Source organism: Vanacampus margaritifer, chromosome 20 (assembly GCF_051991255.1).
Source record: "Vanacampus margaritifer isolate UIUO_Vmar chromosome 20, RoL_Vmar_1.0, whole genome shotgun sequence".
NCBI lineage: Eukaryota > Metazoa > Chordata > Actinopteri > Syngnathiformes > Syngnathidae > Vanacampus > Vanacampus margaritifer.
The window spans coordinates 16,700,161-16,716,101 of NC_135451.1; the positions used below are offsets into that span (position 1 = coordinate 16,700,161).

General features: G+C 45.5%; 1 protein-coding gene across 3 annotated transcripts; it reads right to left on the reverse strand.

The window, feature by feature from the left end:
- Positions 1–634: 634 nt before the first annotated feature.
- Positions 635–14,948, reverse strand: map7d2b (MAP7 domain containing 2b). 3 transcript variants are annotated; one of them, XM_077554445.1, is made up of 17 exons: positions 14,911–14,948; positions 14,383–14,514; positions 12,791–12,874; positions 12,349–12,509; positions 10,597–10,753; positions 9,013–9,102; positions 7,620–7,712; positions 7,385–7,479; positions 7,216–7,289; positions 6,510–6,703; positions 6,241–6,379; positions 5,000–5,180; positions 4,806–4,910; positions 4,655–4,718; positions 3,702–3,849; positions 3,200–3,465; positions 635–2,340 (listed from the first exon to the last, which is right to left on the reverse strand). In XM_077554445.1, exons 1-16 carry the CDS (start codon positions 14,918–14,920, stop codon positions 3,222–3,224), a joined length of 1,971 nt encoding a protein of 656 aa, XP_077410571.1. In that variant the 5' UTR covers positions 14,921–14,948; the 3' UTR covers positions 635–2,340; positions 3,200–3,221. The 3 variants fall into 3 exon arrangements, with proteins under 3 accessions (XP_077410571.1, XP_077410570.1, XP_077410573.1); XM_077554444.1 differs by lacking the exon at positions 14,911–14,948 and having other exon boundaries at positions 14,383–14,868; XM_077554447.1 differs by lacking the exons at positions 9,013–9,102; positions 14,911–14,948 and having other exon boundaries at positions 14,383–14,866.
- Between the last annotated feature and the right edge of the window lie 993 nt (positions 14,949–15,941).

Below are 15,941 nucleotides of genomic sequence, written 5' to 3' on the forward strand. Positions count from 1 at the left end.
TAAATAAATACATTTAAATATATATATATATATATATATATATTTTAAATCAGACCAGAAAGACTTTATGCACTGGTGGTCCCAGTCGTCTGTAGTCTAGAATAGATTTTAAAGTTATGCAATTGATCTGTAAATCACTGGAGGTCAGTGGAGCACAGTTCTTAAAGCAAACATGGTGAAGCAGCATTTAGCTAACAACAAAGTGATGTCAGTAAACACTTTTAAATCCAGGTTAAAAACTACTCCTTGCACTCTATGTACTTTAGTACGGTTAAGCTACTTTTTTTTTTTATTTCTTTACTTTGTTCTCAACTGTCTTCAGTCGTTTGTATTGGAAATGGTTTTAAATGTTTAAAACTGGATATCAAGGATATGGGATAGAAATAAAACTTCAAAATTATATTACATTAGATAAATCTACACATATATATATATATATATATATATATATATAAATAATGATCATGTCTCAGTTTCCTCCCAAATCATGTGAAAATTCCGTTTGTTGTGTTGACTTCTTCTGTTGTATGATTGGCAACTGCTGGCTCCACAGGTTAATTGTCTCTTCTGCCACCTAGTGGATGAGCATTTAACATCACCAGTGTAGATAGTTCACCAGACAGAAAGACAGACGTGATAGCTCGATGAAGTTTATTGATGCTATTTAGCAGTAATCCATGCATCACATCTACAATGTTATATCGAAGCAGGCTTTCGGCGTACGAGGAGTAGAGGAGACACGGGCGACCTTCGTGTCGGCCTCCCAGCCACAACCAGCGGAAAGCGAAAAAAGTGTATAAACATGTTTGCCTGCTCCTCACTCACCTTCCGCGTGTCTACTTTGAGGTGCGCTTGAGGTTGAAGGCCTCAGAGGTGACGAGTGTCCACGGGTGAGGTATGATTGGGGCTTTGGGGGGGGGTAGTGATCATGGAGTTGAGTAATAATAGTGTGGTGAGAGGGATACACATTCACCTGGGATCTATAACTTTATGTTGCTTGCTATGTGATCAGTCAGTTTTTGTGTGGAGAGTGACTCGGACTTGCCTTCGTCTCCTCGTCTTAATTGGTAACCTCGACGTGAAGGTATAGATCCCTGGTAAATCCTGGTCCATCCCTAAGCTGTGGGTCACCACAAGTGGCATACTACACGCTGCAGCTAGCGTGGCTAGTCGGTGCCTAGCTACTACACACATACACTACTCGCAAAAAGTTACTCCAAACTTTTTGTGGCTGGTGTACGTTATCAAAACCGAGTGAGATTTATTTTAGCCCCTCGCGGTGGAATCTGGTCCGGAGGTGCCGAAACTACAAGCTACAGAAAACAAGCTACGAGTGTGTCCGCTAGCATCTCCAGTGACCACGTTTACTGTCCGTCTATGCTATTTACACGTGTCCTAAACAGAGGTGGCAAAACCAGGTCCAGAAAGTAAAAAACCCTGCCACAGTTTGGCTTTAGCCCCAGGTGTTAGTTAGCTAGCTAGCTCCCTGGGTGCTTGTTTACCTGCTAGCTAGCTAGCTAGCATCAGGGGCTAAAGCCAAACTGTGGCAGGGTTTTTACTTTCTGGACCTGGATTTGCCATCTCTGGTCCAAGCGGGCGTCAGTGATGGTTGCCCGCGTGGACTTCAGCAGGAAACAATCGTTCCTCTCTTTTCAGATTCTCAGATCTTGTAATGTCACCAGAAAACGTTTGCAGTCAATCAGATTCATCAACATTTTTGTTGGTTTAAGGTGTGCCTGGACGATCAACTGTTCCTCTTACATCATCATCAGGACGTCTCAGAATTAACATCCAGGTGGCAAAAGGCGAAAACAGGCTAACTTGACTTAGCCTCGCTAGATATCATAACAGCATAATTTGTAAATGAGCCGAGAAGGCCACGATGGCTTGAGCTGGACTTTTCTAATGCTCGGATTAGATTTGAAATGGACGGTCGTCTGCTCAGGCATGCACACAAACTGAAATCATCGTGACGACGAAACCAATACGGGTCGTCCGTCAGCTACTCCATGTTTTGCTTTCCTGCATTGAAATTTGCACAGTAGCCCGCCTACATGACACTGGAAATTCAGACCCGTCTTGCCGTCCTCGCGTTCTGCCACCCGGACGTATCCGTTGTTTCGAAAAACATTAGAAACGGACAAATTGCGATGCGTCATCATTCAATCCTAAATTAGGAGTTACGGAAGAAGCGATGCGGAGACCATGCGTGGCCATTTTTGGATGTTGTGGGGTGTCTGTCCATCAGGCTTGGACGATGATGGAGCAGTAGCTGCTCCTGGAGGAAAAACGATGATCGCTGCTGATGCAGTCAGTCCAGAAGCTGAGGATGCAAATCTCCTACGAAGAAAGACAAGAAATGATGCACTGCGTCTGTTAGGGATGTTGCATACTACTTTTTTTTTCAGACCGATAATCACTTTTTGAGTTTTCCCCGACCCTGCCTGTACTTTTGACATATACAATTTTACATTGAGTCATTTGAGGTCATTTTCTGCCACTAGGTGGCATTTGTATTTCATGTTGGACATGGTTGACAGGAACCGTACATTTTTTCTTGGAACATGAAGCAACTCGTGGACTCCAGGCTATTTTGTTTCATTGCAAATTACAGCATTTATTATTGCTAAATTGTGTTTTTGTGACACCTTTACACAACATTGTATGTAAAATAAAGCATGAACAACAATTATATTTCAATTTTTAACTCATTTGCTCCCCAAAACGTATAAAAAACTTTCTATTTTAAATATTACCATGCTCCCCAAAAACATATTTATACGTTTTCTTATGTTTTTTTTTTGTTTTTTTTTAAAGCTGGAACAAACATAAGGCTTTGATGCAGCCTCTGAACTGAAGAGAAAGCTTAAAGCAATGGTAGTTATTACAAAAACGGCCAGCAGGTGGAAGCAGAGTATAAGAGATCAACCAGGGCCATGTTGCAAAAAGGCTCCCCCCCCAGTGTTTTCAAACAGATTTGTGAATAATGATGAAACTTAGTTATATTATAACGCTAATTGCTGCAAAACGGAAACAGAAATATAATTTTTTTCCTGATGAAAGAAGAGACTTTAATCTTTCTTTTGGTAGGCTCCATGTTTTTATAGAATATTCCGTGGGCCTTGCAAAATCCAGTAAAACAGCCGGGAGCGAAGGAGATTGCGTCAGGGGAACTGGCTGGGAGTCATTGAGTTAATACCTGCGCGGCCACGTCCAGCCGGTCACACGTCCACCTCGCCGGGGCTGACGCGGTGGATGAGCGGCGAGGACTCGGCGGCGGTGCTGCTGTAGGCTTGAATCAGGAGGTTCTCGTTAAGGTCGCCCACGCCGCTGCCGGCCCGCAGCTTGGGGTAGGGGGGCGCCTGCGGTTCCGCGTCCATCATGTGCTCCAGCGGGCAGCCGTCCGGCCCGTCCGTCACGGGTGAGAACTCCTGAGCGCTGGCCGGCTCGTCCCTGGACACTGGACTGATGGACGCGGACGGACAACTTATAAGGAACAATGGCTGACCCAAAGAAATGTTGACGTTATCATTCTTTGGTCATTTATGTTCGTGATTCAACGTTTTTTAAACCATCTACAGAACATATTTGACTTTCCATGGACGGTACATTTTTAAATTTTATGTCACACTTTTGTTGCATTTTACTCTTAAGTGCAGTACAAGACATTTGCATGAAGAACTGTGTGAGGCGCCACTCACCTGACATCCATGGACTGGACGCCGTCCGACAGCTCGTCCACGCAGCTCTTGTTCTCAAGCGGCCCCAGCAGGATGGCGGGCGCCTCGACGGGAGTGGCGGCGTCCTGCTCCAGGACCAGCGGCGCCATCTCGGACCTCCCGTCGCACGCTGACAACACGGAAGCTTGATTTCATTTTCCACTTCTAACATCATGCATATGGTTCTTCTGGAAGTGCAATATGACTTTGAACGGGCATTTTGGAATTAGAGTTTTTATGAGCTTAAATTTAAATCCCTAACACTGATTTTTTTTTTTTTTTTTTTACCAGCCAGTGTTAGCGTCACATGACCTTTGGATGATGAAACTTGACTGGTTGTGCATTGGATGAATACAAAGAAAAAGTTGACCTATTATGGTATTTTTGTGCCATCCTAGTTTGAATTTAAATGTAGATTTTTTTAAAAAAAAATTTTAGAAATTGAACTTTATATTATATTTTTTGCAGTAGTGCTGCTGTATTCCAATGGAGGGCGCTGTTTGCTCGCCTGTCTGAGGCTGCTAAGTCACACTTCAGTAATGTTACGTCACAACTGCGAGGCAGATGAGCGAATCACGGGATATCTTAATGTTTGTTTTTTATTTAGTTATTTAAGACCCCTGGCATGTTTTATTGATTTCAAATGTTTTCATATTTTATTGTTTCTTTCCTTTGTGTTGTTTCTGTATGTGGTTTACAATTATCGTTTAAAAAATAAATAAATAAAATAAAGCTTCCAGGGCCCAAAAAATAATAATCAGGGATGGCGCCCCGCCATGAATCCTTGTAGCCCCACTTAAGCGCCTTCAGAATTTGATTTGAAATTCTCAAATATATAAATTATTTTCTCAGCCCCCGTTTATGTCTGGGAGAGGAAAAATCGTGGCCGAGAATCAATGCAGTCAGCGAAAGATCTTGAAGAATGGAGGAGGTACCTGCAGCACCAGGCGGAGCCTCCACGTCACTCTTGCGTGTTCTTTTCATGATTTCTTCAATTCTCTACAAAAGGAGCAGACAGATGACGATGGAGGAAGAAGGACAAGAAGAAGATTGATGAGAGAGACGGACGGGTCTTCTTCTCCGCACCTTCTTCCTCTGCTGCCTCTCCTGCTCCTCTTGGATGTGAAGCCGCTCCCGCTCCCTCCTCTTCCTCTCGGCTTCTCTCTGGGCTCGCTGGAAGGCTTCCTCCCTCTGAGGAGCAGCAAAACAAACAAAAAAAAAAAACACGCTCAAGCACGTCACGGATGCTCACATCAAATCGAACCTAGATCTGGGCGGACCTCTTTATCCAGCTGCTCCTGCATGTTCTTCCATCGCTGCTCCTTCTGCCGACGTTCCTCCTCCTCTCTGCTCTTCCTCTCCTCCTCGCGCTGGGCTCGCTCCTCCTCCGCCTGCTGCGCCGCTCTCTCCTGCAGCTCGAGGGCCTCCTGCTGCCTCCTGCGCTCCTCCTCGGCTCGCAGCCTGCGGGAACGAGGCGGCGATGAGCCAATGCTGCAGTCAGCTTCTTTAAAACCGGCACGTCATTCATAGATGAGGAAAATAAGTAAAACGTTTTTCTTTTTTTTGTTTCGCCGAAACAATCCCCTTCACTCCCGCCTGTTTTACTGGATTTTGACTTTATTTAATTTTTTTTTTTACAATAATTTGAAGGTGTGTGAACCCTCACACTCCACAGCTTTGGGCAGAGGAGGGATGGAGTTTTTCCTGACCTCATTTGAAGCCATACCTTCGTTTTCTCAACTGTGGCTGTCGCTTTAAGATCGTGCACGTACACGCACGCGCACCATGAACGAGCCTGACACACACGCTGCAGGTACGCTTTGGGCCAGAGGTGGCAGTCGCGAGTAAAAAAAAAAGAAGTGACAAACTGCACTAAGAGCCTAAAGAAGAACGTCTAAGTACAATACGTTTACATTTAGTCATTTTTTAATTGTTTGTCTTCAAACATTTATGCAGGTACAATTTGTATTAATTTAATTTAAAATTGTAATTCTTTTTTTTAATTTTAAAGTTTTAATTAAAATGTGAAATGCATTTGAAATCTGATGTATTATTATTATTATTATCGAATAATTTTTTAAGTACACTTTTTAATCCTCCTATATACACATTTATGAGTATTTAGGTGACTAAGAAGTATTTGAGTACGTAAATCAAGGATATTTTGGTGAGTATTGCAGTAGATTTAAGCATTTAGCTAACTTTTCATAAATTTTGGGGTAACTTTTAGGTGAGTATTTCAGTAATTTAACGATATTTAGGTAAAGAAGTAATCGAGTACATCTGGGAGTGTTTAGGTCACATCGTACATGAGCATTTGGGCCTACTGCACAAGTGTATTTTAATGTTGGTACTTTATTGGTACATAATTGTATATTTTGAGGTGTTAAGGTGTGAAAAGTTTGAGAAGCGCCGACTTGATGATGACATTCAATGAGTTCAAAGGTCAGCGCGTCAATCTCCGCAGCTGAAACGGAACGCCAAAAAGTTCCAGGTCGGACGTGACTGGACGTTTACTCACAGCTCGCCCTCCTGCCGCTGCCGCTCCTCCTGCTCCTTCTGGATCCGGGCCAGGCGGCGCCGCTCGGCCAGCAGTCGCGATGCCTCCTCCGCGTCCATGGTGCCGCCCGCGCCGCGGCCCGTGGGCGTTCCCGGGGACTCTGAACATGTGTCGGGAGAATACGACACTTCACCGCCTCGTCACGCGCTTAAAAGCTCAAACAAGCTCCCGTAAACAAAAAACTTCCACTTCCTTTTTTGGCCAAATGATTTGAGCCGACGTTTGCTCACCTGCGCACAATTCTCTGCTGGCAGATTTGGGCATCTTCTTGTCGGAGCTTTCACATTTGGCAGACTTCTTGTCCAGGGCGCCGTGATGACCTCTGTCGTCGCCGCCGGGAGTGGTGGCCCTCTGCCGGAGAGGGGAAGTCGGGTACTGACCCGGCGAGCAGGGCGACTGAGCCCGACTTCTGCTCGCTCGCATCCTGGCAACAAAACATTCGGCATCAGTGGCTGAATTCCATTTGAGTTCTCTCGCGCCAATTGACACCAGAACTCACATGAAGATGCTTTCCATTCGGACCAGTCGCAAATTTTATATCTGTTCTAAATGTAAATGTTCTCATACTCTTGTTAACATAAAAGTGGAAACACATATTAAATAGAAATATGGCATCTTTTAGTCATTGGTAATTTTATAATCATTCATAAAATTGAGTTAAAATTAAAAAGATGCACTGTACTGTAAAAACGAGTGTGATATTGATTTGTGTTGAGGTCATTTTTCTGCCACTAGATGGCATAATTGCATTTGTAATATGTTGGTGAAAGCTCCAGTGCATTTTTATTTTCATACTACAGGGATGCTTTACTCATTTAGACATTTCCAGCAGTAAAAAAATGTGTATTTTGTCCAGAATTAATTTTTCCTGTACAATTAATTAATGACTTTACAAACTAATTTTAATATTATTTGTAGCCGTGTACGTGCGTGTACCTTTTTGGTGTAGCGGGACCTTTACCGTTGCCTCTGAAGGACGAACTGCGAACGGGTGCAGCAGGTACTTCTCCCTGCACATTTGCAAATGATGCGAGTAATGAGCAAACTGTCACTGTGCGTGTGCGTGTGCGTGCGCGTGCGCGTGTGCGTGTGTGCGCGCGCTGACCGTGGGCGTTTTAGCTCGAGACGACTCCTCGGGGAATGCGGCGATGCTTCTGCGGTTGGAGGAACTTCTGTGAGGTCTGTGCTTGTTGGAAGAAGCTGCTCGGTGACACACAAGAACACAATATCACAAACACACACACACACACACACACACACACACACACACACACAATGTTCCAAATGCTAACGAGAAGAAGTTAGATGAGTCAGTAAAAAGATGGAAGTTTGTGTGTTACCTGTCTCCGCGGTGTGGAGGGCAGCGGACGAGTTGGACAGCTGCTTGCTCATTGGTTGATCTGCTGGGGTGGGCGGAGCCAGGAATTCACAAACTGACAAAAGGGTAAGAGAAGATGTCGGCCGGAAGTCAGTCGTCGTGCGCCACTGTGAGCTCAGAACCCCAAAATCACGGACGAGCCACAGAACGACGTCGCCACGTTACCACGGTGATGAAGAATCTGTTTTCAATCATGAAATGGACGACGACGATGCGAGGCAACCAGGAGACATCATTGCAGGCTAATCTGACTTGAACGAGGCTAATCAATGTGCGCAAATATGAAACAATCATCAGTATCGCAAAGGGCGCCCTCTAGAGGTAAGCAAAAGAATCGTCAAATTAGATGTTACAGCAGACTAAATAATAATGTTACCGAGTACTGTTTCACTGTTCCTATATTTAACTCATTTTCTCCCAAAAACGTATAAATATGTTCTATTTTAAATGTTTAAGTGTTTTTTAACGCGAGAGTATACAGAAGGCTTTGATGCAGCCTCTCGACTGCAGAGAACAGTTGACAAAATGGTAGCTGTTACAAAAATGGCCAGCAGGATAGAATAGATCAACCAGGGCCATGTTGAAAAAAGATGAAAAATGATTAAACTTAGCTATATTTTAATGCTAATTGCTGCAAACGGAAACAGATGCAACTATAAGTTTTTTTCCTGATGAAAGAAGAGACTCTAATCTTTCTTTTGGTAGGTTCCATGTTTTTATAGCAATAGCACACAATATTCTGTGGGCCTTGTAAAATCTGTCAAAATCCAGGAAAACAGCCGGGAGCGAAGGGGGTTGCTTCAGTGAAAATGACTGCCAGTGAATGAGTTAAGCACAGGGCTTACACTAATATGAAATCAAGCCTTTAGGAATAAAAACGTAACTTGAGTTTGATCAGCGCTTATCTTCAGTCTTGTATTTCCTGACACGTGTCACAGCCTGGCAATCAACTGAAACCACAAACCATTTGATTCGCCATCTTAACTGCATAGAATCTCTATTTGCTCTTGGGTCGATACCCTCCTGCTCGATGCGGTCTTGGTTGCGATATCCCGTAACTGATAAATGTCAATATTGAATGTGCATGCGTCAGTAAACACCAGCAGGACAGGAAGCGACGCAGCCCTTTGTTGGTCTAAGGGCGGGAGGGGGAGGGGGGAGGGGAGGGGACGTCATCACAAACGGACGTATGTGGGGCAGGTAGGTGATGTTGAAAACGCACGTAAACATCACATCTCAACACAAACAACCCAGAAACAGTTGACACACGCCGCACACACGCGACGACATGCAAAGCGGGCGAGTGGCGAGCCGGCTGCGATGGGGCGGGGCACATGGAGTCACATGATCTGTACCGTTACGGGATTGGTGGGTGCTGGGAGCAGCGGGGAGCTGATTGGCCTGAGCGGAGCCAATGGCGTGGCAGGGCGGGGTCTTAATGTTGCCTGGCCGACAGGTTGGAAGCAGAGCGGAGAAAGCAAAAGCGTTACGCTTGCACACACGGGAAAAAAAATAAACCTGATGATGCGTTCGGGAGAACTGGGAAGAATGAAAAATCCAACGTGGAGGTAAAAACAATGCAGGCGAGTTAAAAGAAAAACAACATAAATCCATTTTGAAGCGCTCGTCACGGGGGTCAAAGGTGAAGTGCACACAGGAAAGTCCATGCTGAGATTAAGGCAGACAAGCTAAACACTAGCCCACCGTGTTGCCTGAACTAAAAAGATCTTGATGACTTCATACTTGACATCCTGAAGCAGGGGTGTGCAGACTTTTGTGCTCAAAGGCCACATGGGCCAGATTCATTTGTTGATCGGGCATAAAAAGTTGAAACGTCGTAAAGGTGTACGATGACATGTCCGAGTCCCCTGTCCAATTCCTCACCGCCACTTTCAAAATGGCGGCCAAACACTCACAGTGTGCTAATGCTGCATTCGAGGAAGGTGGGAAGTTGGACGCATCCCGCTTGGGTTCTCCCAATTCCGACCCCAAAGCGTTTGCTGCAAACGTAAACAACAAAGATGGCTGATTCTCATAAATTATTTGTTTTTGTGAGACCAAATCACGTTGCGTTACGTGAAGTTACTTTTTAGAATAACTAAATTAACATTATAGTACTGTACATATGTTTATGTAAATTATGTTTTGTTGTTCACGGTCTTTGCCTCTTTGGGATTCGTCGTTGTCATCAGATTTAAACCGGTCGGCGAAGTTGGGGTCGCAATTCGGATTTTGTATACTTCCTGGTATGAAGATGGAAAAGTCTGACTTCCCACCTTCCTCGAATGCAGCATTAGATGGCGCATCCAAGGAATGATGACATCATCTTTACCTATCTACGTCATTTCCATTTCTCGTGAATTTGAAATCAGAACCTAAAGCCAATTTGGAGTCTTTATTGAACGTCACATGGATGTTTTGGGAACGCGGGAGGAGAGCCAAAAAAAGTGAGGAGGAGGCGGCTCGGATGTGGCGTGAGGAGGCGCGTCGAGCGCGTCAACACAACACAGGTTGCAACACGCCAGCAAAAGCGTAATGGCGGCCGAGCGAGCCTGTGCTGCAGTGAGCCGGGCCGCTGGGCGGGTCCGATGGCAGGTCAGCGCCAGGACGGCCCCGCCAATCGATTATTGACAAAAACGTCACGTGACCAACGGCAGCCGCGGACGCTTGGAAACGGCCTGCGCCATTTGTTTTGGGGAGAGTAACACGAACGGCGAAAAGGTTTCCGTGGCCAGGTTGCGTTCAAGGTTACATGCATGTGACGCAACACGCACGCACGCACGCACGCACACACCTGTGGCACATTTCCAAGGCTAAGAGATAAGAGGAGCCGAGGAGGAGGAGACAAAGCAGCTCCTGCGTTGGCAGGCTCCACACCCTTTCCTCCTCCTCCTCTTTTGTCTCCCTGCTGACCTCCAGCCGGCGGCGGTGTCACTCACCCTCCGCTCCATCCGGCGGCCCCCCCCACGTCCATCGCTTGGGCCTGTTGTCCAGCTGGTCCCGGGCCTCCCCGCCGCCGCCGCCGCCTCCTCCTCCTCCTCCCCTGCGCTCGGCGCCGCACCCGGCTCTCCGCCGCACCAGGGCCTCCAGCCTCTCCTGCTCGTTGCGTTCCGACACGGGGAAGAAGAGAGACTCCCTTACTGAGCCGTCGCTACGGCGACGCAGACCCGGCGATGCGCAGGGTGACAGCTGCGCCATGGTAACCGCATCCGAGCAGCCGCCTCGCCCCTTTCGCCGCTGCTCTGCTTTTGGCGAGCGAGTGAGCGAGCACCGCGGCACACCTCGCTCACTTCCTCTCTCTCTTTCTTCCCCTCCCCCCTCCCTGCCTCGCTCTCCCCCTCCCCCCTGCCTCACCTTCCTCCCTTTAGTGGAAGCATCTTCGGTCATGTAACATTCACGTAGGCAACATTCTCACGGGAAAACATGTCATGTCCTCCGACACTGGAATGTCCTCATATGAGGACATACTTTACGTCCCGATGGGCCCACTACCGGTTTTTAAAGTCAAGATTTCAATAACCTGTAAAACTGTTTGTCACCCCTAATGAGCTTCTTTTTTCTTCTTCTTTTTTTTTTGGAGGTAACTCAAAAGCCGGCAACGTCATGCCGCAAAATGATTGGCTGCTCACAAAGATCACGAAATGAGCCGCTCCTTTGAAGCTAGTTACTAGAGGCTAGATGCTTTTTTTGGTTTTCTCCAGCTTGCCTGAGCAGAGAGGGGAGGGGCGAGCAGAGCACAGCGCTAACGCCGACATATATACACAAATGCCTGTTTGCCGTGTTGATACATTGGCATAGTCCTAAAAAACAAAACATTGCCAGCAGGTACTAGTTAGCCCCAACGACAACATAAGTAGCATATATTCCTTCCTTTCTTTAATTTTTATTCCTTCCTTTCCCTTCTTTCATCCTTCCATCTTTCCTTCCATTCTTATTTTCCTCCCTTTCTTCCTTCCTTACATCCTTCTTTCCTTCCTTCATTTCTTTCTTCCTTCCTTATTTTTCTCCCTTCCTTCCTTCCATCATTCTTTTCTTTCTTTCTTCCTTTCATCCTTCCTTCATCTTTCCCTCCCTCACATGCTTCTAGTACCAAATAGTCTATATTTTGTTTAAAAATAAGATAGACGTTGAGGGAAATTGCTGTTTTACACCCCCCCCCCCCCCCACACACACACACACACTCAAAAACACAAAAACAAATAAAGAAAATGTTACTTTCCTTTATCAAAAAAAAAAAATTCATATAGGCGTCACATTCCCGTAAACGCGATACATCGACGCTGATGTCATCACTGGCAGTGGCCACCAATCATGATGTCATTAAGATGCGGGGGAGGGGCGGGGACAGGATGCAAGCTCACCAACCGATGCGCTAAATCAACAAAGACGCTCCCTGAGGACCAGGCAGCCGGGTGGCGTGCGGCGGGTGGCGTGCGGCGGGTTAACGAGCGCCCCAGGCTGTGTTTAGGAACTCATTGATAAACCATCCTAATGCCCTCATTTCATTTCGTCCTCTCAACTAGTGCGTCGTCGTGGGGACGTGAGACGTCTCCATGGGCGGGAATGTTACACGTGAGGATGTCATATGTCCTCAAATGTTGACAATACAATACGTTTGCAATCATGTATTTTGTTTATAATCATATTTAGTCAAGGTTTTCAAGTACAAAAGATCAAAAGTGACCTCTGACCTTCTCGGCCTCCTGCTGCCGACGTCTCCTGTCCTCGGCCGCCAGGCGGCGCTGTTGTTCCTTGCGCTTCTGCGTCGCCATCTTGCGCTCCCGCTGCTGGCCGCTGCGCTCCAGCTGCTGCTGAGCGCGGCGATCTTTGTCCCGCAGTGCCTCCGACAGCTCTGCGCACACGCGCGCACACACGCGCGCGCGGTTACCCGCCAGCACGCGCACACGCACAGGCCGCACTCTTTAACATATTGCAACGTGTTGTTATGTAATATTTGCTATCATGAGTGAACACACTACTGGTGCTCATCATCAATTACATGGCATCACTTCCATCCGTGCATTTTCAATAACGCCGACTGGTCGCCAGTCAGCACATATGGGCAAGCAGTGGATTGGTCGCGGGGCAATGTAGACAAACAACAGACCGGACATCAAAACGGTCAAAGCTGACCTGCGGGGCTCCTGTTGCTGGATGGTGAGCGACAAGGAGATGCCTTCCTATTGGTCAGCGGGGTCACAGGAGGCGGGGCCAGATCTGTAATATTTTTTATTTGTGGACAACATGATTCACTGTGCTGGAAGGGGAGGCACAGATGTAAATATAGAACGGATAAGATGGAGAGGAAAACGTGACCGAGCCGTCGTCACTGCGGACCCACACCGCCAGAGTTCGCGATCGCCTGCCAATCAACGTAGAGCCTGAGACGTTCCATGAAAGCATGGATGATGGACCTCTCGACATTTGGGCAGAAAAAATGTGATTGACGACTGACTGACATCCCCAAAAAATCTTCAAATATTATCATTTGATAAGCAGATACACAAAAAGTGTGCACCTGGACCGGTCGCCAGCCAATCACAGGGCAGATATAGACAAACACTTGACATGGTCATAGAGCACATAGAGTATAGACTAGTGATGATTCAGTACCAGGTATCGGTATATATTTTTTGGTATTGGGTACTTACGTACAGCAACTGATACTTAAGGCATTATTTTTATTTATTTTTTAAATCTGACAACGAATAAGTCCTCTTTATCATCTGCGGCAGAAAGAAAGGTTTTACAGGTATTGGTACGTGCTATCGCTGACTGAGTACTCAAAAAAGGAATACTTGTACTAACTAATGTAAGAACAGCCAATCACCAGTCAAACAATTTGAGGATTGGCCGGTCAGGCTGAGCAAAAACATCAGCAATCGGCATTTCCATGTTAAGACACGCGCCGCATGGTTTAATATTTCTTGACCCATTTCAAACAACGTCGACATGTTCAGCTCATTCAAGCCACATCATGATCAAATTTTCAAAATAAAAGCCCCCAAATTTTTTTTTTTTTTTTTTTTTACATATTCACCCCCAGCTTCCACATTTAAAAAAATATTGATCCCCAATGTGCATTTTTTTCGACCCATTCAAACTTCAATCTGCTTCGCTCATTACAACATTCTCAAAATAAAAGCCCGGAATGACATATTCACACATCCAAGTTCCACATTTCGTGAGTGATTCAAACAAAGTATTCCAACCTCAAACTATCCAGCTCAAGCCAATTCACAAAACGTTATGAATAAAAGACCCAAATCCTTTTTTTCAACATATTCAACAATATGTATGAATCTTTGTCCTCACTAAGAGTGTCTTAATACCGACATTTTTTCCCCACTATAGCACTTGGGCACACAAGTAGCATACTAGTGGCATACTAGTGGGACTACAAGTTACTAGTGAGGCAAACCTGTGCATTAGTAGCTGACATCTGCACACTACTAGTAGACTACCGGTTAGGCTTTAGATGTTTACTAGTAGAATTTCATAATTTCACGAGCAGCACACAGTTGTCAAAAAGTATTAGTAAGTCTTAAAATGGGAGTACTAGTAGATGCATGTCAGGGATATCGAATGAATGCTTGGAAAGTCATAGTAGCTACGTGGCTACGTGGACCTCGAGCTGGATAGGGAAGAGATGCTCAAACAGCTTTCCATCATTTCTTTTTGTGCATTTGCAAATCTCTCTGAAATGAAGAAATAGAAGAAGTGACCTGTCAAAGCAGCCGGATGAGTCGGAGCCACTTGGGTCATGATGAGGACGAGCCGGGCCGGATCCGAGTCCAACAACACTTCGGAAGCAGTGGGATGACTCAGGATAGGAGAGGGAGGAGGAGAGACGGATGCTGGTAAGAGGAGAGAGGGATGGATGGATGAAGAGGAGGGAGGGGGGGGAGGGAGGGGGGAACTTCCGGTCTGTTTCCCATCACTCATCAGCTGGCTGTAATGTAGCTTAGCATTCAGTGCTAACGACGCAATTGATACTCAAACGTAAACAAAAACAAGGAGTGGCACAGTTTCACTCTACCTCAATGTGGGCTATTATTACTAGCTTACGTTAGTCGGCGCGTCACCACTGGCTCATTTGCATATTCATTTGACGAATGTCACTCGTCCAGTCACCTGGCGACACACCTAGCAACCAAATATAGACTTGGACGTTTGATAATTATCGCAACGATAACAGCCGTAATCAAATGTCCAAGTGGTACGCTTTGAATTCAGCACACGTTTTTCCTCACGTGTTCTCATTTGGCGCACGTGCGGGCGTCAGTAGGCAAACCCCTGGCGGCACCGTGACGTGACGACTGGAGCCAGCTGAGGCGGGTACGCGATGACGTCACGCTTACGTACGGACTTGCGTGACCTGACCTCCTTATTCCCATGATGTCATACTTTGAGATGTCCTATTTTACCGTGAAAATAACAAACGTCTCCAGTTGGGAATAAATTACTGCAGCAAAACAAATTTGACCACTTCATAGGTGACTCGGCAAATTGTCTGTCTTGAAAATAAAATAGAACATTTAAACGTCATTATTCGTTTATATTGTTTAAATGTAATGAATTATTTATTCACAACAGCGCCAATGAATTATATATTGATCTCAATATTTTTGTTATCCGTTTATTTTGTTATAGCACTCATATAGTCAGTGCCAATTTAAATTAGTTCTTTGAATATGTTTTTTTGTCTTTCTTACCAGGATATTCATCTAAATATTTCAAACATGTTCATTTATATTACATTATATGTTTCCTTGTACAATTTTAATACAATTTAATTTCCGGCGACTTTGTCAAAGATCACTTGGCAGCCTGTGACGACACTCCCTGAAAAATGTATTTTTTGTGATTAAAAAATTAAAATGCTGTGATGTGATTGGAGTTCAGATCTTTTATTAGATACCCGGCCGTCACACATGGAACATTTTAGTGTTCAGTTACAGCACAAAGTCCCTGCTGGCTACTGCCTCCAAAACGGAAAACCAGGATCCCTTTGAACCAGAAGGGGGCGCAGTCTCTGACTAGTAGCCTGAATAAAGTTCAGCTGTCCCAGGTGCGTTCTCTTTATATCCACTCAAGAGTATTTTGCGAGGTGGTATTGACGTAAGGAAAATTCAAACCTTCCTGCGCTGTAGTATACAAAGACAAGTGAAAGAGTGAAATCTATTTTGGATTGTTGCCGGATGAGCCTCGCATCGAAGTCACAGCAAACATGAAGTGAGTGAAGACGTCACGTGGGAGGAAGACAAAAGAAAATGGAGGGGTA